The following is a 25,842-nucleotide window of genomic DNA, read 5'->3' on the forward strand; positions in this document are numbered from 1 at the left end:
AAAGTGAACCACAGAGAATGCAAGATGTGAATGAGCTTTGCTCATTTAGAAAGACTGGTTAATTCAGTTGGTTATTGTGGGCTGAAAAGTTAGTTGAAATGATAAAAAAACTTTATTTGATTAAAAAAAACATGTCTGTTTGGTTGAATAAAAGTAATGTTTTATATAACTTAATAATTGTCATTTTTATCTAATTTTATTAGAACTTTTAATATGTCAAACTCAAAGTCACTTTGGTTAAGCCACTTAAAGGTACGGTAGGCCTACGCGTGTGTGTACAAGATCAGGATGGCACCACCTCCACCTCATTTTGAGCCAGGAAAAACCCTGTATCTGTTATAATTTCAACTTCAGCTAGTTAACGTTATTGCTGAAACGGAAGGGTTTTGTTCAGTGCACGCTCTCTCTGACTGAAACTCGCGAATTCTCCCATCATAAACCCACAGGTAGGGATGGGGAGTCGACTCCAAAAGAGTCGATTCCTCAACTCTTAATGTCCCTAAAGTCAGAATCGACTCCAAGACAGGAATCGACTCTCGTCGACGTAATTTTTAATGTTGTCATTGACTCAAATCGGTTAAATTGTCTTTGTGATTGGCGCAAATTAACAAATAACATTTAAAAACCAATCAGGTAAAATTCATACCTCCACTCGCTCTGATTGTACACGTTTACATCCGATCCAAAACACTGCGTTAATCAGAGCATGAGCTCTGATTAACTGGTTCTCTCTACTGGTTCTGATCTACTGGTTCTCTCACAAAAGGGCACGCAATATTTCCCATTCATTCTTCACCTTTAATCCGATGTGATTAAATTCTCAAATTCTTATTAAAAACTCTCCTATATTTTGTCTGTCCCTCTTCAAGCTTTTATTTCTCTAAACGACTGTTAAGACTTTATAAGTTGCTTTAAATGAAAGCGTCGCGCTATGCTTAAATGTGAGTCTGTGCGCATAACTGGACACAAATCAAAATCAAGTTTGCCCATAGGGAACTGTGCAATACAGAGAGATCAGAGAGGAAGAGCGAGCATGTGGTAATAAATGTTAGAGCTCTCTTAAACCCCATTCACACAGACCGCTGATCCCAGAAAATTGCCAGAGTGCCTTCTGTGTGAACGCAAACGCTTCCCGGATTGATCCATAAAGTGATTCCAGAAAGGGGCCTAGTAACATTAATGGGATCAGTCCCGGAAAGCGCCCTGTGTGAACAAAAGGCAGAAACAACGGCGTAAAGGCTATAAAAACAAATATAGTTAAGCGAGTAATTTTTGTTCGTTAGTAAATCGAAAACTAAATAATAGGCTTCTATTTGTCTTTAGCTAAATCATGGATGAATGCAATAGTCCTAATCACCAAACTTAAGGTCAGATGCGAGAATAGTATTGTCTGCTAATAAACGCAGTTTAAACTTGAAATTACTTTTATCAAAACTTTTAAAGGTGTCATGAATTAAGACATCAATTTTAACCCGAGTTTTTGCCATAGAAGAGGTAATCGTATTCAAGTGAACACGCCCTTGTTACTGAAATTACAAGGCTCCAACTAAGCTTACTACACAAACTGCTATCCAATCATAGCAGCAGAGCATGTGAGCAAAGCGGAGCGTTAATATTTCTCGTGGAGCGGAGAGCGCCTTTCTGAAAATTCCGATCGCTCAATACGCTCCGAGTCGCTAGCTCAGCCTTCTTGGTGATTTACTTTTTTGCTGCTGGATTATTGTCCCATGTACACCACATGAGCCTGAAGCCTGAATAATAGCACAACGGCCTGCGCGTCAACTACAAACACCTCGTCCATTTGCGGAGGTGCGCGGGCGACAAGAGGTTTGATACAGGCTCATTTCAGTTAAAAAAACATTATAACATTTATATTTAATTCTCTTAAAAGACATTGTGTCACTTACCCAATGTAACAGCTGCTTTTCTGAAATAAAACCTGAATAAACCTCAATGTCATATGCGGCCGAGGCCGACAAATGTGATCTCCAGAGGACGCATGCAGCCTTGGAAGACGCAGCTACTTTTGTCCAAGTACATTCTAAAATGCTGTAACGATTGAGGTTTGACGTTTTAAGACCGCATTTCCCCTTGTTTTGGTCTATTTTTCTTTAGAGCCTGTTTCTTTTATTAACCCTAGCAATAATAAAGGTGTTCATAGTGCATTTCATCTTTTGTGCGTTTATTTTGAATGTTGCACACTGGGAGCTATGTTCACGGAAATAAAGTAACGAAACTCAAATATACTTTATCAGTTACTATACAGTTATTTTAGGCACTCTTTAAATAAAAAATGACTAAAAATATTGTCTGTAATGTCACAGAATGTCGGACTGAAACATAACTGCTCTTTTTCAGCCTACTACTTAAACTGAGACATTTATTCAAGAAGTTTATTATAAACTGAAAACAATTAGGCTTACTAGACACATTTTATGTCAGAGCGGGATCTGAGCGGGATTTGGATTACCGGTGAGCGTGAGCGTAATGTGAGCGGAGCGTTTGCTTGGTACGTGAGCGACTGAGCGAAGCACAGAGTCATTGAGCGAAATATTGAGTGGAGCGACATACCGCTCCGCTTCGCTCACATGCTCTGCATAGCAGTGGGCGTTTACTTCCTAGTCTTCAATGTGGCACGCCCATTAAAGGCGCAGTTCTTAATTAACACCGGCCACTAGCATTGTATTATAGATTTGCAACGAATCGCTCAGTCCAAACACGACGGTGGCCACCACAGTACAAAAAGATGTCGTTCTCATGTTGACACAGGGAAGAGATTTTGCGGGCATTAGAAAGACTGTAGAAAGAGCTATGACCAGAGGTGGGTAGTAACGCGCTACATTTACTTCGTTACATTTACTTGAGTAACATTTTGGAAAATATGTACTTTTTAAGTCAAATTAAAAGTGTGTACTTTTACTCTTACTTGAGTAAATTTCTAATAGAAAATCTGTACTTTTACTTCGTTACATAACTTACATTGCGTGACGTTCCTTCGTTCCTTCATTTTAAAATTATGCTTTTTAAAATGCGTTGTTTATTTCAAGGTTGTCGTCTCTTTTTACGGGCATTCCCGTGATCGATTCTTTTGAGTCGATTCTTTTGAAAGCATTAATTGAACTGATTCATTAGCCTATTCAAATTGTTTTGCCCATTGTTCAAATGATTTGTTCAGTTCGCAGCACGATCTGAATCATCTGAAGCAGGATTACTCACTCCTCGTAGCGCGAAACTTAAGAACACGCAGAACACAAAGAGCGTTGGATGAAGTGGATATTAATCTATATCTATACAATCAAAACTGCAAATGTTTCATATTGTTTGCCAGCAATGATAAATGCCCTCCATATGCGTGCACCCGCGCGACCTGTTCGTCAGACACCGCAACATGCGCATTACCTGTCAGACACAGAGACGTGGGCTTGCATAAATATACATTTGAAGAACTGAAGGAAGAAAACTTGTTGATGGGCGTGTGGTTCACTGTTTACTGTTTGTTTACAAGTAAGAGCGTTTCGCAACACACACGTGACACAACACGAGAAAACATGAGCTTTGTTCAAAAATGTGTATTTCATTTAAGAGCACTGCAGATGTTCTAGATCATCTTAGGAAATGCTCTGAGTTTAGTTAATGATTTAGTTTTACATGGTCTATTATTCTAAATAAGTTATGTAAACTACATTGACATCAGGACTAGATGAAATTTACAGAAATGCTTGTCTCTTCTGTGTTTGTCTATTCTTTGTTTGTCTCTCTAGTACAGTGATTCCCAAACTGGGGTACGCCAAGTGACGGAGGGGGTACGTGAACAAAATCCTGAAATCTACTGTTTACTTACTTGTTTAATTATAACGCACCTTGCAATCAACCAGGCATGTTTTTCTCACAAGCTAAATATAAAGACGTGCTCCCTCTAGTGTACACAAAGCAAAATAGTAGTCACGTAGTGCCATAAAAGGTCAAATTCATGACATCCAATCAAAAAATATGCGTCCACTCATGCGTAAGCGCACGTCTTTACGTAACGCATGTAATTCGACTGCACGCGGCTTGGAACGAAGCAACAACTGCTTGTTAAATTAAAATGGATAAGTGGTTGCAAAGATTTAGGCCCGTAGCCACAGAAAGAAAATCGACTCCCAGCAGCTCGGATGATCCACAGTCCTCTGACCACACCCCGGGTCCCTCCAACAGCACTTCGGCTGCAGGTGTAAATCAACCACCCGCTCCGGTTGACACCGACACAGATGCATCGGAGACTACAGCGTCAACTGAGGTTCAGCAGTTCACAGAAAGACGATGAGAAATACATTTCATATGAATTTACTTACATTGGCAGTGACGAAAATCCCAAACCACAGTGCGTTATATGTGCAAAAGTACTCTCTCATAACTGCATGAAGCCAGCGTTTTTGCGCAGGCATTTAGAAACAAAGCATGCGACTTTGAAAAATAAACCGCAAGAGTTTTTCGAAAGACAGTTAAGACAACTCGGGAGTAGTAACGCCCTTATAACAGCGTCAGAAAACCTTAATAAGAAAGGACTGGAAGCATCCTACATGGTGAGTTACAGAGTGGCTATTGTGGAGAATGTAATTCTTTTATTATTATTTCTATTATTTATATATGAGTCATATATCATTTATTGTTTGATAAAAGAAAATTACATGCATTTAAAATGCAAATAAAAAAATGTTTGAGACCACAATTGTGACTGTAAGAAAGGGGGTATGCAGAATGATGTTAAATCCCTGGGGGGTACGCCATTGTAAAAAGTTTGGGAACCACTGCTCTAGTATATTGCAAAGATATCTGCTTATGATAATTAAAATTATTGATTAAAATGTAATATTAAAATATTGGCGTTAATATTAATTTTATGTAGTAGGCCTATATAATCAGATACAAAGTAACTAAGTAACTAGCTACTTGAGTAAAAGTAAAAAAGTATGCAATGAAAAAATTACTCAAGTAAATTTTAAAATAGTGACTTTTACTTCATCCCCGAGGAGGTTGCTTTGATTCGGATCAGTATGTGAGTAACATACTAACATATCAAGATATGTTGTTGTTGTAATATTAGCTGTGTGACGGAGCAGTTTTGAGCGTCATTGTTTATATGGAACCGATTTAATATTGTACTCGTCCAGATGCTTGAGAGAGAGAGCGAGAGAGAGCACGTTGGAGCTGAAACTGGAGAGTGAGCGAGAGTGCGTTTTATTCTTTTACTCAATGATGAATAAACTTTCAGTTAATCCGCGGGTCACATGCGTTCCACACCGGAGAGCACGATCCGTACGGATCATCACGATACCGCAGCGGAGAGAAAGATAAAACGCGCGTTGTTGAGTTGTTTGTCCGTTTAGGGCTGCTGTACAAAACATGGCGGCGAATTCAATGTATGTAGGCCCGCTCTGTATGTAGATATAAACAGCTTATTCTAAGGTATTAGAAACATAACAGTTCATTATGTAAGGTCTTTATACACCTCTGAAGAAATAGTTTTGTATATTATATTGCATTTCTGTCAATAGATCCTCCTAAAAATGCCGTATTGTTTCTTTAAAACCGAGAGTTTGTCTCAGGTAGAAAATAGCCTATTACTTATTGATTTTAAGATGTTTTTTAATGTAAAAACCATGCAAATGTCATAAGTAGACCTCATACAATAGTATAAAACAATAAAAAAGGCCAGTTCATGACACCTTTAACACAAAAATACACAGTGTTTCAATAAACTTGATCGCTTACCAACCTTTAAAACACAGCTGTGTGCACCTGCCGTGCTCGTGCTTGCGCTGCGGAGAGGCCCACGAGTTTCTGTGCAGACACTGTTACCAGACTAAATCCAAACTTTCACCCGAACATTTATGTGCTTGTTTTTCTCAACAAAAACATTGTAAACAATATAAACATGATGATCATATACCGACCTAACTGTTTATTTAGGGTTTTTATAGCATTATGTGCAATATGCTTTATTAACGGGTTTTTCATTCGATCTGCCTGAGCTTATTCCGAAATGGTTACAAAATCTAAATGCTAAAAAACTTCTCTCAACCTTTGTTTAAAAAAAACGATAAACTTATTTTTAAACTCACATTTTTGTACATCATATTACTCAAAAATTATACTTTTGAATTGCAGTTAGGCTATGTTGCAAAAATACTGGCTAATTATTACTTCGCAGCATTCCGTTATATTTTTTGATTAAGGCTGTGTAAATTTGCACCGAACAAGCCTGAACAATTTGCTTTTATTTGTTTTCATATGACATTTTATATTTAGCTTATACTTAGCTTAATCGTGTTGGGCTATAGCCTACCTTGCGTTCTTGTGCCTCATTCCTCTTCGTTGTTCTGCATTTACCAATTAAAAATATAAATAAAAAGTTTGTTATAAAGTTGACGTCTTTGTCATTTGCAAAAGGCAACAATATATGCTACAGAATAATAACCAGAAAAAGAGAGATTATGTAGGCCTATTTGGCACTAAATAAAGGAAGGCAGTAATAATAACAAATTGCGCTATTTACCCACCTAAATAAAACACAAGGAAATATTTTTCATCAACCCTATTTTCATGACAAAAAAAAAATGCACATAACATTACATTGCAGTATCTTTACGGGATCTTCACTGGATGTGTGTGAACTAGGGCTGCAACTAACGATTATTTTAATTGTCGACTAATCTAACGATTATTTTTTGATTAGTCTACTAATCTAACGATTATTATTTTTTATTAATCTAATAAATATTTTTTGGATTATTTTATTAATCCTTAATCCTCCTTGCAAACTTTGCAAATAAACAATAAGTTCTGGTATTTTCTTACATTATAAAGCATATCATAATGTTTACTCCACTACCGTTTGTCAGGTGTATTATACTTTCTATTGTTCTGCTGATTAACTTACACACGCCCGGGAACAGAAACTGCTATTACAGCAGATAAATGTAAATAATACGATGCGTCGACGCATTTCACGCACGTCAACGTATTTTAGTAGTCAACGTAATCGACGACGTCGTTGCAGCCCTAGTGTGAACGCACACACAGATTCCAGAAAATCACTGGCAGTGTGAATGAACAAAATCTAACGATCCCGGGACAAATTCCAGTACACATTTTCTGTATATTTTCCAGGATCTCTGTGTGAAAAGGCTATTATAGAGATAGTTTACCCACAGAATGAAAATTCTCACTATTTATATACCGCATGATGTTGGAAACCACTATGACTTTCTTCTGCAAATGGAAAAGGAGAACATTAAACATGACCATGTGGTCATGTGTATCAAGCGTCAAAAAGGGGCATCATAAGAATGCAGTTTAATATACATAACTATGTCTATAGAGGTGTATAAAGACCTTACATTAAGAAGCGTGATGTTTTTATTACATTAGAATTAACTTTTTTTTTTCTACATAAACCGCGGGTCCCCTTGCATGGAATTCGCCATGTTATTTCTACAGTAGCACTAAACGGACAAACTTGTGATGGTTTTGCCTCTCTTAGTCATGTCTTTATTGATCTTGTGGCAGAATCATGGCAGGATCCCCTGTTTATATGTGGAGAGAGACATTCTGACCCTTTCGGCCTTGCATACTCTCTCCGGTCTCATCTCTGTTCCCGCCCTCTCGTTCCTCGTTTAGCTCTCCAGCAGTGTTTCATCCCCTACAACTGTCCCTTGTTAATTATCCTCTGTTAGTCTCCCTATATATTGCCCTTGTGTCCTCTGTCTTGTGCTGAATCGTTTTGTGCCAACAGTAAGTGAGAGTTTTGTCTTTCCTGGATACCTTGTTGGATTACTTACCTTGGAAACCTGTACTGTATGTTCATTCCCTGTCATTGGCTAGTTTTGTCATGTTGTTAATAGTAAAGTCTAGTTTTTGGTTTTCTTTTTATGCCCCATCGTGGGAAGTATTTATTTTCAGTTTTTGTTAGTACAGTCGTGTCTTGCTTGCGCCATCGTGGGTTTTTTATTTTGTATTTGTTTATTAATAAATCCTTGTTTATTTAACCCCTTCACCGCTGCCTGCATCTGGGTTCTTCCTCTCCCCCCAAAACTGCTCGTTTCGTAAATACGTTCAGCAAATAAGCGAAACGTGACGACATCTTTGTCCTGTGAAAGCCGCTGTAGTGCTTCGAAAGGGAGGGGTGGAGTGAGCCGTTGGTTGCAATTCGCAACCTCACCACTAGATGCCGCTAAAATATCCACATTGAACTTTTAAAGTTAAATCTGTTTGTTATTAGGTTGTCGTGATACACTGGTATTGACAATAACACAATGTGAACCATGATTACTAATATTACACAAATGATGATTTCATAAATAATTCAGAACCATTTTTAAATTTTGCCTTAACATTGGTTACAAGCTCTTACTCTTCGCCTCCCTACACTCACACTGTGTTTTAAGTGTGATTGATTGACCAAAAAAGAAAATATCAAAAAATTAAAGATGAATTTGATTGATATTTATGTATTTTTCTAAATAATTTCAAAATATATTGCAATAATATTGTAGCAGTGAGATTTCTTTCTGCCACAATGCATAGTGAAAATTGAATATTTCCACAGCCCTGCTGTCTTTAGCAATCAAACTAAAGCCCCAGAAGACTTAAAATATAGGACACACATCATGTGGACTTTTCTGTTTTTCTGTGCAGTGCTTTTTGAAGCTTGAGCGCTATAGTCACTATACACTATGAAGACTCATCAAATTTCCAACCAAAAAACAAAAATAGTTTGAAGATCAGTAAAATAATAAGTTTTCTTTTTTCAGTTATAGCACTTCTTTTTATTAGTATTTACTAATAACTTACTAAACCAACCCTGCTACAACAGCTCATAAATCTCATTCATATTCAAATTATCCCATTAGGATACATTGTATCGGCTTTAATGTAAATGTTTCAGATATTATCTGCGCTTGTAAATGAGATATGACAATGTTAACATATAGATTTGTAACGACATGGGCATGAGTGCATTATCACAGAATTTCATTTTTGACTAAACTATTTTTTAAATGGTTATTTTAAAAGCTTTTCTTTTAAATGCCGTAGCGCAATTGTCATCATTCGTATTCACTTCCCTTAGGACCATCTCTTGTATAATAGTCATGTAACAGCTCTCTACAGAGCTGAAACACATTTCTAATCTGAGTATTTTAACCTGAAGCTCTGTTCCACTAAACGAATTGTAAGAGGGAGCAGGTGATTTGGGATGAAGCCTTGGCCTGGTTAAGAGAGCTAATGTAGACACCGGTGGCTTATGTTGCCGGTGCATTGATCTGCATCTTGTATAGATCAAAGCTCAGCCGCCTGAAGGTGCTCTGACTACTGTGTGAATATTCAATCTAACAACCCACTGATTCTTGGGTACTGCAAAAGAGCAAGCTACAGAACTGAAGAAAAACAAAGCTTTACTTTGAACTTTTCAGAGGTGTTCGCTTTAGTTTGGGGACAGATTATGTTTGAACAGAGCCAGATACACGACAATGGGTGTATGAAGGAATAACATATATTATAAATATGAACAGTATTATTGTCAATACTATGAAGTAATGATTTTAGTGATGTAACATGTTAAAATTCAGCAGATGACAAAATATGAAGAAATTGTAAAGGTAGATAATGGCAAGAACAGTACAGTGAGACCAGTGTTCCCCTACCATTACCTTAGGGGGGCGCCCCGCCCCTCCAACGGCACCTCCCGCCCCCCTTGAAGGTCAAGTTAATTTAATTTTTTATGTTGAGTTAAATTACTTCTCTTGTGATCTAAGGTTACCTTTCCTATATAACATGTCTATACCTTGTTCTCGTATTAAACAAACTAAATAGCATTATGGTATTTGTCTTATTGTCTTATTAAACAAACATTATTATTAAATACTTTATTACTTATTAAACATTTGTCTTATTGTCTTATTAAACAAACTAAATAGCATTATGGTATTTGCACACACACACACACACACACACACAGATACGTGCGCGCCAGGGGCGGACTTACCATTAGGCAAAGGTAGGCAATCGCCTGGGGCCCCGAGCTACCAGGGGCCCCCAAAAGGAAGGGGTGGACTTAACCAATAAGCCATGTCAGCAGCCACGTAGAGCCCCAAGTAATCATAAAAATAGTCGGGATATCCCTGTTAATGTTTTACGTTATTACATCTGTACGAAGGCAGATGTGCGTATATGCGCGAGACGAGTTCGACACCAGCTAGAGTAAGTTAACGCAGCGGCGGAATTAGTAGAACTGCCCACAGCGAGAGTGTCATTGTGTGGTACATTAGCTGTAAAACGAAGTAAAAGTCGCAGGGAAATAAAACAACAAAGAACACAGCTACACCAGCGGAGAGGAAAAAAGACGATTTACAAAAGATTGTTGCCAAAGTCTCTGCTTTTTCCCCACACAAACTCCACCGCTGCTCCTACAGCAGTAGCGCATCTCTCTCCCGCCAGACACAGCACTCTCCCGGCCACGAGCAATGATAATGTGCCGGTGAGTATTTCTCCTTGAACAATGACAACACAGTTATAATGACTGACGACCAAAACATCTGTCAAACAAAGAGCGCTGTGCGCTTGGTAGGAGAGGGCCAGTTCAAAGGTAGAAAGGTTGTTTGACTCCGCTGTGCAGACCGATGGGCACATAAAGACATAATATAATAACGTCAGTGCAATGCTAACGATTCGTACTGTATGCACTAGTACAGAAATTTGGTGACATTTAAACCCTTACAGAAAAGACACATGAATTTCATATGTTTTTCGCATGTGATCACATGTATACAACATGTGTTTAACATGTGCAAAAAACACGTGTGATCACATGTGAAATGTGTGTTTTTGGAACATTTTGGTGTGAATTCCATGTGAATTCCCACGTGAAACCCATGGGATAACATGTAAAAACCCATGGGATAACATGTGCAACATGTGGTGACGTGAAGAACATGTGATCACATGTGGAGACATGTCGCATATGTTATCCCATGGGTTTTTACATGTTATCCCATGGGTTTCACGTTGGAATTCACACCAAAATGTTCCAAAAACACACATTTCACATGTGATCACACGTGTTTTTTGCACATGTGAATTTCGTGTGTCTTTTCTGTAAGGGCATGAAAGGACGGAGAGAGGGCACACTTGTATATAGTAATCCCAGATCAGGGTTTTTCCTGCATAAAGAAATTGGAGGTGGCCGCCTCAATCAAATTTCGTGCCGCCTTAGACTCTCGTCAAAAATATGTCGAGTGTCTTCACAAAAAACACTGCGTGCATTATTAAACAGATTGTCATTTGTAACTGCAGTTATGAAACAATGGAGGCGCTGTTTCGTTACCAGCAGTGAGACGCTGAAGTGTTCAGTAAAAGAGCTATATTAGGAGATGTATTAGCTGTGTTTCATGGCTGTTCAGGAGTTTTACGTTCAATTTACATTTTCTTGAATTTCTTGAAAAGATTTCCTAAATTAACTTGCTGTACATCATTCTAATGTTTTTAGCTGTTTAGTTGGCTCGTTGAATCAGCGTTATTCTGTACACAGCGAGTTCGCCAGTATGAACGCACATTGCGATCAGAACGACTCGCAAACAAATGACTCCTTTGAACCAATTCGTTTACACAGAATGTAAGAGATCAGTGAATCGTTCAAAGCTCAGTGAACTACAAGAGAATGTAGGGTGTGAATGAGCTTTGCTCATTTAGTTAGACTGGTTACTTATGGGCGAAAAAGTCTTATAAAAAAGGCTTATATTAAAATTTTCAACTTTTCTGTTTGATTGAATAAATTTAATGCTTTATATAACTTATTAGTTTTCATTTCATCAAATTTTTTTTAACTTTAATATAAGTGTTTTGTTAAGACACTTATCCCATGTTTTTCATTTGGGAATTCATTATTATATATTTTTTAATTAGTCAGTATCTGTGTTTATTAAGCTTAGTTTTCCCCTGTCACTTTGACTGGGGGTGAAAAGTTGTGTGCTTTGAGGAGGAAGAAAAATAAGGGTTGCAGTAAAGTAAAATGGTGCATAGTTGGGGCCCCCCATACATGGATTTGCCTAGGGCCCCCAAATAAAAATCCCCCACTAGGGCCCCCACTAAATCCGCCCCTGGTTGCGCGCACATACACTGGTAAACACACTTTCACCTGCGGACAGAAAGTGTGGGAAAATATGTCACGTCAACCACCTGAAAAGCAGATAAAAAAAATACGCGCGCCCTGCCGCTGAATAGCAACAGTCCAGTTACCACCGGATGACAGGTTTTCACCCAGCTTATCCTTCGTTCCATCCGGACCGCAAGACATAATGGTGGTTCTGTGGTTTAAATTGAGCAGCATAACTGAGATGTACACATCACGTGCACTCAGGGACATTTATGTTGATTATATTTTGCCGCTATATCCTCTAATATCTTTATTTAGTGCCAAACGTGCTTCATTTGAACCCTTTCCACTCCATGAGCGCTGCTTCTCCCGCCAAAGACGCGTCGCATATAAAGACCTGCAGACATCAAGAGCAGGTAAATAAATGGACACTTTTTCTGTAACGCAAACTTCTGTAAAGTAAACGAAAATGCAGCAGTAATAAAGTATTTTTAGCTGTCAGTCAGTTTACTGTTTGCTATATAGGTTTTTTGACAGATTATAAAACATAACGTCTTGTATCTACATATAGCATTTATGATATTAATAGCATAAATAATCAGCATGTTAAGAGTATTTCATTGTGAATCATGTTTTAATTGGAAAGAATATTTAGAATCAGCTCTAGTATGAATGGCATGGAAAGGCTGTTAGTAACTTTGTAAGTACTCCTGCTCATGATATATTTATTTCAGTTGTTACATTTTGTTTTCAGTAGTTTTTTAAAATATTAAAATAGACCACTGGGACTTCGCTTCAGCACCAGAGCCTACAACACATTTTCTCAGTTACCAGACCTTCTATGTTTCATACAGACTGAGGCTATATAGAATATAAAGTAAATGGCCTGATAAAACATTAGATTGATTGATTTAACATTATTTATTAAAAAAGTATTGTCCGGACCGCCGCCGCAAAAAAATAGAGACCGCAGACCCCCCCCCAAAGCCATAAACCTAGGGGAAACACTGGAGACATGTCCAGTCTCCTGTCCAAAGAACTCATCCCTTACACCTTTGACTTCACAATCTCTTTTTCAAAAGTAATCTATGAATAAGGTCTAAATGTCACTCTAGATTCGCGCTAGTGCAGGCATGAGTTATTTTCATCACAGGGAATCAATGCGCCATTTTTATACACACGCTTGTACTTCCTCTTTCTTGCCTTCATTCTCTTCTCTCCCTTCCTCGCCACATAAAGATTTACTCCTTCATTTGGAATAAAGACTCTTCTGTTTGCATGGACCCTCCTTTTACGAACTGCCCAGCTGCCCATCTCAGCTAATGCATTCTCAATTAGATGTCAGTAAATATTTATCCTCATAAACGTAACAAATGTTAAATGAAGGGGTCATCAGATTGTTTTGGATTGCAACTGATGGCTTTGAATGATTGGAAATCTGTTGTCCTTCTGTGATCCAGTTTTGTTTATTGACATAAAAAAAGAGACAAAAAGCTTTGAAGGGCACGATTTTTCCCTGTATTGGTTTCATCCGATTTTATGTGATTTTGGGACCCTTTGTCCCCGAGCTCATTACAAAAACTCGGCCTTAGAGGAACTGGAACATCAATGAATCTCCAATTAAAGTGGAAAATCCTAGGATTGGTTATAGATAGTGAGCAGAGGCAGGAATATATAATGTAATCAAAGCCGTCAAGAAGGTTGTGCCGTCAGCAGCTTGGTGTGAAGAAGTCACATCACCAGCACTCAAGATGATGGAGAGCAAGAAAAAGATGAAAAGACTCTTCAACTCGCCATGTTTTTTCTCTCCTTAGTAGGGCTGTGTATTGGCAAGTGCCTCCCGATACGATACATATCACGATAGATGGGTCACGATACAATATATTGCTATGTATTTCAATACGATACACATTTGCGATATATTGCAATACTTTAAATAGAAACTGTAAAAAGTAGAGCTAGAAATAGAACATGCTGTCCACCACCGGGGGTTTTCTGTAAGGATAAGTGTAAAAACATCCCTTACCTCTGCAGAGTGGCCATGATGTGCGATGCATGGACCTTTAGATCAGAGGTTTGGGTTCTCAAACTGTGGATTGCGCCCCTCAAGTGGGTAGCACAGGGGAATAAGGTGGCTCACATCACAGTCACTTGGCTGCATTACAGTTAAAACAATGAACATGGTCAGTATAAAACCTCTGGTTCATCCGTGCTGTAAATGCGCTGGTGTCACATCTGTGAAAGCACAATAAATGTCATTGTTACTTTTCTTAATAAACTTTTTGTCTAATGCACTGCAGTAGCCAAGTGACTTGTGTCATGACTTGCGAAGCCTACAAACAGCATTATTTTATATAACTCATTACTCCATGACTTATTTTGAAAACCAAAGCACACCCACACATCAGCTCGGAGAGCTCCAAGTGTTCTTATATTTTTCGCCATGCTCGCTTCCACTTACTTTTGGCCGTATGTATATGACATGATTTAAAAAATATATATCGATAGTAGAGGTATCACTATCGATACACTATCAAAAAAAAAAATATTGTGATAGTTACATGTATCGATATTTTTGCACAGCCCTACTCCTTAGTGACCATATTATCTGGAATAAGACCCATGTTATGATCATCATTTTATATTTTGTTTGAATTTATAGTAGTAGCTTGTCACGCTCACACACTCAGATACACACGTCTCACAATAACACGTCAGACCAATGAGCACGAACACTCATACACACTCACTCATTCTCACAATAGAAGTACTATGTGATATTTGAACGGAACACTAAGGGGCAGTTTCCCAGACAGGGATTAGACTAGTCCTAGACTAAAATAAATGTAAGTGCTGTCCAAACGGAAAACAACTTGCCCGGACATATCTTAAAATACATCATTGCCTTTGTGTTGTCTCATAATGCACACAAGTAATGTTTTTAGTAAGGGATGTTTGTTAAAATCACTTAAATTTCATAATTTAACTAAAGCCTAGTCCTGTTTTAAAATAATCCCTGTCCGGGAAACCACCCCTAAGTGCTTACACAACACATACACTGATACGCACATACTCACTTGTCTTATAATGACAGTGTCATTTGATCAGAATAATAGAATAGCTCACACACACACACACACGCACACACACATCCTCGGTCACACAGAAAGCGGTGTAGATTTATGTTCATTCATCAGAAACCGTTGGCACCTCGTGTCCTCATGGCTGATGGACTCTTTGCATTATTAACAGAGCTCTTCATACTCCGGTTCTGCAGCTGCCCGCACGCTGGCCTTGGCAACGCTAGCCTGCGCCATGCTACACAGAGACCCCCTGTCAGAACTCTGAAACCCCACAGTGCATAACATCAGTAAAAACAATCAATATCTACTTAGCATTTCTGCCAGTGGTCACAGACTCATTTTGGGAATCAGCAAGTCGGGTTAGCGGCATGTACCCTCCGACACAGCTGGATACATAATTGTGAGCGCAGTGGACGTTAGTTTCACTAAGGGATCTGCCCAGGCAATGAACTTAGTATAGTGTGACTTCAAAGAACTACACCATCAAATATTTACCAGCCATGCTGTTTTCCACCTGTTCTCCCTCTGCTGGAGCGTATGATCCAGCAATATCCTGCCACGTTAGCTGTTTTTGACCGCTGCTAGGACGATTGTTGACCTCGGTCCCCCTGCAGGGAAGGTGAACTGGTCCTTGCCAACAGCTCTGGTCACCAAACAGAACGCGATAGTATCTTTTTGTCCACTAGTTTAAAGGTGGTCAGATGACGCCGTGATCCTCACTTTCAATTTAAGGCATGCGTATGGGATGTCTAAGTGTTTTGCTTTTGTCTGAAAGCAAGACTAGCATGGGTGTCCTATGAGAGTCATGTACAAATGTTTTTTGTTATGATCCAATCCAAAATTATTGCTTTGAATATGCAAAACTTAAATGTTGGAGATTAGATACATTTTTATTGGTGCTGGTGGTTTATTATATTGCTATTTCAACAGGTTTGAATGAGTTGGTGCAGTGCTACATTTGGGACATACCATTACTCAAATTTACATCATAGTTTGGTGATAATGTTTAATACTTTAAGCTACTTCACAGATTTTGCAGTTCTACATTGTTTTATGATTTGAAGGGATAGTTCATCCAAAAATATAAATTCTCTCTTCATTTACTCACATTCGAGTTGTTCCAAATCTGTATACATTTCTTTGTTCTGATGAACACAGTGAAAGGTATTTAGAAGAATGCGTATAACAGTTCTTGGACCCCATTGACTACCATAGTAGGAAATTTACTTTCTTTTTTTGTTCCATTGAACAAAAGAAGATATTTTGAAGAATTTAGGACAGCAAACACCCTTTCTTTCTTTCTTTCTTTCTTTCTTTCTTTCTTTCTTTCTTTCTTTCTTTCTTTCTTTCTTTCTTTCTTTCTTTCTTTCTTTCTTTCTTTCTTTCTAAAGCACTTTCACACAACTACCAGTTGACCCAAAATGCTGTACAATACAGCTCAAAACAAAAGTATAAAGAAGAAAAAAGAAAACCACAAAGCACAATAGACAAAACCATTGACAAGGCTTGATAAAAGCTATTGACAACAGTTGTTTTTTAAGCAGGTATTTAAATACAGGCAAAGAAGGCGCAGCTCTAATGGAAGCTGGTAGTTTATTCCATAGACTAGGACCAGCAGCAGCGAAGGCACGATCACCTTTGAAGTGGAAACTCGTTCGGAACGGTGAGGAGACCAAGATTGCTGGATCTTAGCGACCTATTTGGTTTATAATTAGAGATTGCCTCAGAGAGATATGATGTGGCTTTATTATGCAAAGATTTATAAACATGATCGAGATATGATCGAACCTCCATCTGCCTGTCAGCATCCTTGCAGCAGCATTTTGGACATCTGTAAACGCATTATAGAGGACTGACTTATACCATAATAAAATGAATTACAGTAGTCTAAATGACTTAGAACAAACAAGTGAATGATCTGTTCAAACTGTTTAACAGAGAGTAGAGGTTTGATTTTAGATAAACGCCGTAAATGGAAGAAACTTGATTTGACCACTGCACTAATTTGTTTCTCAAACCCAAGTTGCAATCAATAAGAACACCAAGATTTTTGGCACAGGGTATAAAATAGGAAGAGAGATGACCAAAGTGAGGGGCATAGTCATCATTTGATTTTAAACCAAATAGAATAATTTCTGTTTTGTTCTCGATTAACAACAAAAGATTCTGCTTTAACCATGTTTGTAATTCATTTAGACAATCCAACAAAGGTCCTAAGAATTCCTTACTTCTATACTGCACGGGAAAATACAGCTGAGTATCATCCGCATATAGGTGGAAAGACACTCCATGTTTCTCAAATATAGCTCCCCTTGGTAACAAAAGTAGAGAGAATAAAACTGGAGCGAGAATTGAACCCTGTGGTACTCCACAAGCAAGTGGTTGTGAAGACGAACTATATTCCGGGGCACTTTTGACTACCATTGTCATTTTTCCTACTATGGTAGTCCATGGGGTCCAAGAACTGTTTGTTGACAAGCATTCTTCCAAATATCTTTCTCTGTGTTCAACCAAACAAAGAAATTTAAACAGGTTTGGAACAACTAGAGAGACAGAATTTTCATTTTTGGGTGAGATGTCCCTTTAAATATTTTTTCCTTGAATGTATTGTTTAGCATGGGGAGCTTAAAATGAGGATGAATATTTGTCATCCTCAGTGTATTAAGCAGTTTAAAGATTTATTTAAGTGTACTTTCATTTTAACGGTGGCTGCAGGTGATGTTAAGATTCTTTGTTTTGACAATCAACAGAACGTCTGTCAATCATTTTAAGCATGTAAAAGAATAGTTTGCCAAAAAATGAAAATTGTATCATCATTTATTCACCCTCATGTCATTTAAATCTTGTATATGACTTTCGTCTGTGAAACACAAGAGAAGATATTTTGAGAAATATCTCAGTGGTTTTGTGTCTATACAATTGAAGTCAATGGGGGCCAATGTTGTTTGGTTACCAGCATCCTTCAAAATATCTTCTTTTTAGTTTTGTGTGTGGCACTGTTATCATCATAGTTTCCATACACTGTCAGTGTAAAGGTACTTACACTGTTGGGGTTTGCCGTTCATTTTATTTTTCCTACCTGGGACATTGATGCACTGCTGGTTTCCTGCTGTGTCTCTGATTGCATCGTTCTTCAAGCGTCTCTGTCTTTGCATATCTTTAAATTGCAGGATTTTGGATGTTTCTTGTTCAGTTGCTCAATGTTTGTTGGAAATTCAAGCATTTTTTCTCTAATCTGAGGTTCATTTCTAAACGTCCTCTTTGGTTAATATTATAGTATTGATAACAACAAACAGCACACCCACATGCACAGATACACGGAGGATAAAAACGCTGAGAGCATTTATGATCACGGAAGAGTGTGTGCATGAGCCATGCTCTAAATCAACATGACTAAGTGTGACACTAAGAAAGATGAGACGGTCCAGAGGAGAGATAAGGAAGCTGAAATACAGTAAAACAGAATGTGCTTCAGGCTACTGAGGATATTTGCAAGAAACACGACTGCTCACGGGAGTGCACTTAACGCAAATATGAAAGGACAAATCATTCAAAACCAGGAAACGTTAGTTCTACCTCGTTTTAAGGAGCCCTGCATTATGTTTGCTTAAAATTACATATTGGGCATTTTCCAAACAGAAGTGAGCATCCCTATGCCCTACTCCCTTCGAAGGGCTGAGCCCTTGAAGTGAACTGTTTGAAGGGTAAAGGGCATTACTGTCTCTCGTCTCGTGCAACTTTCTTCACAAAGGGAATGACTGGCCAAATGTTACCTTGACAACGCCGCACGTGCACTCTGAATCCAGCACTCAGTTGTTGAAAATAAACAATATATTTAATATTTATTGTTGAATTTTGTCTAATTATGTCTTATTTCACCTTGTTCTTTCACTCCACCTGGTATTTAAAAAGGAACTATATGATAAAGGAACAAGTAGCTATTAAACATTTCCTATAAACTAAATGATCTTATACTATATTTTAACCATCTTAAATCATCTGACAAAAATCGTGTAAACACAAACTAAATGATTGTGCTTACATTTGTAGGTAACGTCAAAATCCCGCTCCATATTTGCTTCAAAATGCGTCGCGTGAACATGAATTCCAAGATTACGTGATCACAAACGGAACTCACTTCCTTGAAGTGACCGTGGACTTGTGAAAGGGCCCTTTGTGAAGGCATTCAGGTGTACACTTTAGTTTGGAACGCCCCTACAAATGGCATCCCCTTCTCGAAGGGCCCTTCAAGGGCGCATAAATGCCGTTTGGAAAATGCTCATTGTCATTGTTTGCCTTTGCGGCATCTGTACTGAAGTATGAATATCATCTTGTTGATGATGATGTTTCATCTTAAAAATACAATACGCATGTTGATTTCATTCGCCTTTGAGCTCGGTGCCAAACAATAAACGTGCAAGATAACTCTGATATTAAAATATGTACATGAAGTCACCTCCTCATTTAGCTGACTGAAGTATCAAGAGGAGCGAACAAAAACAAGGGAAAGCCAATCAGCAAAGACAAAATGGTGCGGTGAGTTTGGATTCGGCATGTTAAATCAAAGACAATTACAACTGAGCTGCTCTGTCCCATGTTAATGAGGCCGGAGCTCAATGAAGGGATGAATAAATCATGGCTCAGAAAACACATTTTAACCTCCTGCTTTTCAGAGCATTCCGAGTATGTGTGTGCCCGTGCATTGATGGACCGGCGGAGTGTTGCAACGAACATCAAAGCAGCTAGACAAAGGGGATTCACTCTTATATGTTGTCCTCTTCTTGGGGCTGTAAGGTTATAATGACGGAGAGAGAGAGAGAGAGGGGGTGAGCAAGAGGGAGAAAAAGAGAGAGAGAGAGAGGGAGGGAAGGAGGCAGGCAGTCTGTACGAGGTACAGCTGAGAGACAGCGAGACCCACAGTACACAGAGCAACGCGTGAGGATGAACAAACCACAGACAATGAAGAGAAACGGATAGTGACAGCAAAAGAAAGAATAACTGAGAATCAGATAGTCCGCGACTGAAACCGCACATGTGAGGGAACCGCTGCCAATCCGAGCTCGCGATGCCTGAGTGAAGAAGATCCATTGTGGACTGCATGCAGGAGGGTGTGTGAATGGAAGAGACAGAGGGTTTCTAGACAGCGGAGGGAGAGGTGTGTGTATGTGCAGGGGATGGTTTGGCTTCATGGACTCGCTGGCATCATATCTTCTGTCCTACGGCGCGACCTCAGCCCTCCCCCTGTGCTCTGAAGCCCCTCGACACACACAGACATGAGCTCCAAACACTTGTCTGACTGGATCCCCTACAGGTACATCCCTCCGTTCCTCATGTGAGTTAGATTGCGTGCGTGTGCTTGGATGCACAGAGGATAATGAATGGTGCTGGTAGGGTTGTAAAGGTGAACCTCTTGCCCTTGTCATTTACTGTATCTGACTCTTGGTTTTCTCGTGTTGCATGTGATGGTGGTTCTAGTACATAAATTAGAACCATGTACGTAAATTGCTGAGATTTCATCTAGTCTTGAATAAAATGTGTGTTATTGAACATATTAGAGTTTCTGATATGTGCAGGTACAACTGCAGTCTGATAGTCAAATCTGTGCTTTTATGTGTTATGTATTATGATGTTTAAATGTCATCTAGTTGACTTTCTGAAAATCCTGAAATGTAATAAATAATAGAGTAATTCCTGACATGTCCTTAGATGTTCCATGAGGTCCCAGACTAGCACTACCATGCTGTTTTATGTAGGTTGGTAGTTTGGTGCCAGTATACAGTAGATTGTGGACTGGTGTAGATATGATGTTTACTAGCAACGTTTACTATACTAGATGGTCAACCAGCCTAGTCTTTCTGATGAACCTGGTTGACAAGCAAGCATCTCATGCTTGGTTCCATCATATAAAACACAGCATATGAAAAGCTCATTTGCAAAACAGATAACTTTTGTTTTTAAAAATGTAAAAAAAATCGTTTTTATTTTGCATTCCAATTAATGTCAATCAAACTGCAGTTGGGTTGTTTTGAATAAGTAATACAAACTCGTACAAAATACACACAAAAAATTAACTAACACAATCATATATTACAATCATATTAAAAAAAATCAAGTTTGTTGGAATCAATTTTTGCTAATAAACTCTTCATATGCTGGTGACTTGTATTGTTATGATTATGTTTTGTTATTGTATATGACTTGTATTGTTATGATAAGCTTCTAGTAGTGTAAATAAACAACTGACATTTTCTTAACTTTCCTTAGAAGAAATGCAAAGTGAAAACAAATGAGGCTGTTGATATACGCTCAAAATGATTTTGCCATGTGAGAAATGTTCATGGAGCAGCATACGGTTTTTTTTGGTAAAAAGCTTATACCCATCCCAAACCTTAACCATAACCTATCCCTAGAACCATGAAAGACGATAGAAATAATAGGAACAACAATGGTGCACAAGCAACTAACCCTGGTTGTAAGCTTAAACTTCACAGGAACTGTAAACTTATCCCTCAAATCTGATTGGTTGATTAAAAAGTTGCCCCGGGTCAACAATGATGTTGACCCAAGAAATTCTCTTACTTGGAAAAGCTGCTGAAACTTCAATAGATCTGCGAATAACATTGACCATATAACTGGACCTTAAAAAAAAAAAAACATTTGTGTTCATATGTACATTTCTGACTGGAAAATCTGAGCACAGTTTGTGACCAAATTTGCTGTTCAAGACAATTCCGCTGCTGGTGCTGCTGCTCCACGGTTGAACCTCATTGCCATGTTGCACTGCCTCCTCTGCTCTCTCATTGGCTCTTGGTTGCTATAAGTTACAAGCCCACTTGCCTCCGCTTATTGAAAGAGTACAACAGAGTGCACTTTACTCCTGTTGCACAGCGCTGAAGGTAATGCTGGACGTACCCAGGAGGTTTTAAGGCTTTCTCTATGGAGCGTGTTTTGTTTATGGCCATCTGCCCTCTCCCACACCCCAGTTTCCTGTGTGTGAGGTCTGCGATTGTGACTCTGAATCGCTTTAAGAAATCTTACATGCTTTGTAGGGGCTGGAATAGCTAAAGGAAACTGAATTGAAAGACTAATATGAGTGATTTGTTTTATATGAAATCATGTAAAAGTAATCATTTAATCAAATATTTTTCTCATAGACACCAATGAGCTTTAAGACATCTTAAATGTTTTGAGGAAAACATCTCTAATTATTCTAATGTGTCTCCTGTAAAGCAATGTCACAAACTTTTTAATATGAACTTTGCACTTTTTCTGATCATTTATTCCAATACCAGTTATCTGATATATGCCATTCATTATCCATTTATGTCTTCTATATTGTTTGAGGTGAGGGTTGAATTACTTTTTTAATTATCATTGTGCATTTTAAATAATGGAGTGTTTATTTACACGGAGTACAAATAGCCCGCCTTGTTGGCAGAGACTATTTGCACTAGCTCCACCCACCAATATGTGATTGGAATAGAGAAAGTGCAAGAACGACACCATTTCAAACAGTGACTCCAGTGGCGTAAGGTGTAAAGTCTGTATTGCTTATTCATAAAGTTTAGGTTTAGGGTAAGGTTAGGGGTAGGTGTAGGGCTTTAATATCTCAATAAGTTGCAATCATTTTAATAATTTTTATAAATATAATGATTTACACTCTGTTATTATTGCATAATGATTAATGCACAACAATACCGAGGCAGGGTTGTACGTTAACATTTTTTGCACATAGCACCGGTGCTACAGAGGTTTAAAGTTTTGTAGCACAGGCCAAAAAGTTGTAGCACAAGTATACGTCTGTTATCATCTTTAAAAAAACACAAGTGCAGGTCATGTAATGATTCTGCCTTGATTCTGCATCTCTTGGTCATGCTGTTCTTAGTCTTGTGGCAGGATCATGATAGAACCACGTGTTTTTGTGTGGAAGCGCATGCACATCGCTTATTTTGGCATGACATGCGCTCTCCGGTCTCGTCTCTGTTCCAGCCCTCTCATTTCCCCATTAATGATCTTGTAATGGTTTCATGCTCCTCACCTGTTCCCTCTTGATTTTGTCCCCTATTTTATGCCCTTGCGTTGTCTGTCTTGTGCCGTTTCGTTTTGGTTGATCCTGTGAATATACATGTGCTTCCTGCGTGAAGGACACCACGTCTCTCTGATATTGGAGAAATATTTTAAAAAAGTCTAGTCTTTTTCAGTTTAGGTTCTTCATGTGTTGTCTAGTCTAGTTCAGTTTAATTAGTTTCCGGTCAAGTTCATTTTGTATCCCTGTTTTACCCCCTCGTGGGTTTTTTGTTTTGTGTTTCATTAAAAGTTATTGTTTTTCCCCTTACCTCCATCTGGATTTGGGTTCCGTTCCTTGCTCGTCATGATAGGTCATCAGATAAATAGACACAGGTAACTGAAAAAGGACATTAACGTTATACAAATGGATAAAATAATGGTTACTACAGTTTATAAATTTACTACAAGTTAATTATTTTATCATCTGGTTCAAATTAAGCAGACTTTTATTTTGGCGGGTGGTCGCTTGAGCTTCAGTGTGTTTGCTTCACTCAAACAGTGAAATGCTCGTAAAATAAACTTGGAACAACCCTGTGGATGAAGTTCATGTGTTCATTCATGTCCTCGTATAGTAAGATACAGGCAAATCCACAAGTGTCACGCTTGTAACATGTTAAAGTGTGCAACTCTTTCACTCATGGACACATATTTAAATAGTAGAATTACGCTTTAGTGATTCCTTCCATGTTTTCCCAAATCGCACAGATCATAGGGCTCTAGATCAATGGACTCGATGCAGCCGGAAAACAAGTTTTTACTGCAAAAATGAAATAAAACAAAAATAAATAGGCTAGTGGTGTGGCATCAGTTAACCTCACACACGAACAAGCACAACGACAAACGCACTTCACACAAACCAGCGGCTCTGTCTAATGCACCTGCCAAACTGTTTTGCGCACATGCTACACTATTAATTTTTTTCTTCGCACGGACCGATTTTTTTTTCTGTACAACCCTGTAAGGTGCAAATAGTAACGTTATCTGCCACTATTTATAAGTACCAATAGCATCTAACTACTATATCTACTTAATCCAAAGAAAAAACAGCTGTTTTCGGTTAGTGTAAATAGCATATCGCGAAGAAATGCTGCTATTTTCACTTAGTGTGAACAGAACCTACGGCTATATAAACTTAGTGCAAATAGCTTTGCCGCTGCCTTTAAACAATCTTATAAGTCCAAAGTAGGTAAACACTTTGTTTGGCTTACAAGCAGAATGATAATACATCAAGATCTTAATTGATCTCAGTAGTTTTGGTACCTGCCCAGATCCTTGTGTTAGCCATTTTACGGGACGCAGTTAGCCCATCTCGATCAGCAAATGTATGTTTTCATATGGCCTTTCATGCCTGGCCTTCCGCTGTGATGAATATCTCCCCAGCAGATGGGGCCTGATATGAAAAATGAATGGAGCTTAGAGATCATGCTGGCAGGGCAGAGGTTGCCTCAGCTGGACCTTCTGCATCTCAAACAAAAATTCTCAGAGCCTTAGCCAGTTTATTAAAGAGCCGATCTGCTCTGGTAGACCACAAGCCGTCCAAACACGATCACACACAACTCAAATGAGGTTAAGGACCTTGTTGTTTTCAAACATAGAAAGGCAAGAATAACTGTCCGTGTTTTTCATTTAAACACTTTTATGCAAGCTTCTACGCACAGCACATAACGAACATACTGTACACTGTGTTGCACAATATGTGCTCTTAGTACTCTGTCAAATGTTTTTTTAATGTATTTTAAGGTCAAATGTAAACCAACCCGAAAGATGTACTGAATTCCAGTTGCAATCCCCTGAAGTAGTTAAACATGAAAAAATAATTGCAAAAACATTTAATATTGATTTTGTCCTGCCGTCAAAAGCATCCTTGGATAACCAGAAAATGTAACAGTTCAGGCCTCCTCTTTCTTTACAGAGTTTCTTCTTTCAAGTTTTCTTGTATATCACATCTTACCAGTCAGTTAATTGTAGCAGATCGTTCTGAGTTTTCTTAAAAAGAGAGAATCAAAATAAAAATACCGTGCCAAACAGTGGCGGAGCTAGAGTTTTATATATGGGGTGGCCAAGGCTACTTCAGGGGGCTACTTAAAGACCTTGACAGAAAATTTGTGTGTAACCCTGACCTGGCATAGAATAAATAAATAATAGGATTGCAGATTAGAGTTACAAGTGATAATTTACTTCCCAGAGTTTTTCACAAATGTGACAAATGTATACAAAACAATTGCACAACATAATGCGATTTAATGTAATTCTAAATGTATGTAGATGAAATAAATTATAAAATATAAATGATGAAAATGTTGAAAACAGTTTAATCCTGATAACTCGTTTAATTTACACAGAAACAAAGCAGCACCAGAGGTGTCTTTAAACTGATGTGGATAGAGCAGCATATAGTTATAAATACAAAACATATACTAATTCCATAGGACTGCAAGATTAAAACAAAATCATTGATGCTGATTATTGCCATTGATGTTGTCATCTTGATTATTACTTTCAGATATTAGAATACATGAAAACATTTTACGTTACAAAACAAGCTGAGAAACGTGAATG

The 25,842-nt window shown here is 38.3% G+C and overlaps 1 protein-coding gene across 4 annotated transcripts in view; it reads left to right on the top strand.

The window, feature by feature from the left end:
• Window positions 1–25,842, top strand: part of tub (TUB bipartite transcription factor) — a 103,246-nt gene that overhangs the window by 27,288 nt on the left and 50,116 nt on the right. The window contains exon 1 of one of the 4 annotated variants that reach the window (XM_057330564.1): window positions 20,034–20,527. The exons of the other annotated variants lie outside the window; for them this stretch is intronic. Coding sequence (XP_057186547.1) covers window positions 20,490–20,527 — 38 coding nt within the window. The 5' untranslated portion in view covers window positions 20,034–20,489. Of the gene's footprint in view, window positions 1–20,033; window positions 20,528–25,842 lie in introns of those variants that run through there. 4 annotated transcript variants of the gene reach the window in all.

Source organism: Triplophysa rosa, linkage group LG1 (assembly GCF_024868665.1).
Source record: "Triplophysa rosa linkage group LG1, Trosa_1v2, whole genome shotgun sequence".
NCBI lineage: Eukaryota > Metazoa > Chordata > Actinopteri > Cypriniformes > Nemacheilidae > Triplophysa > Triplophysa rosa.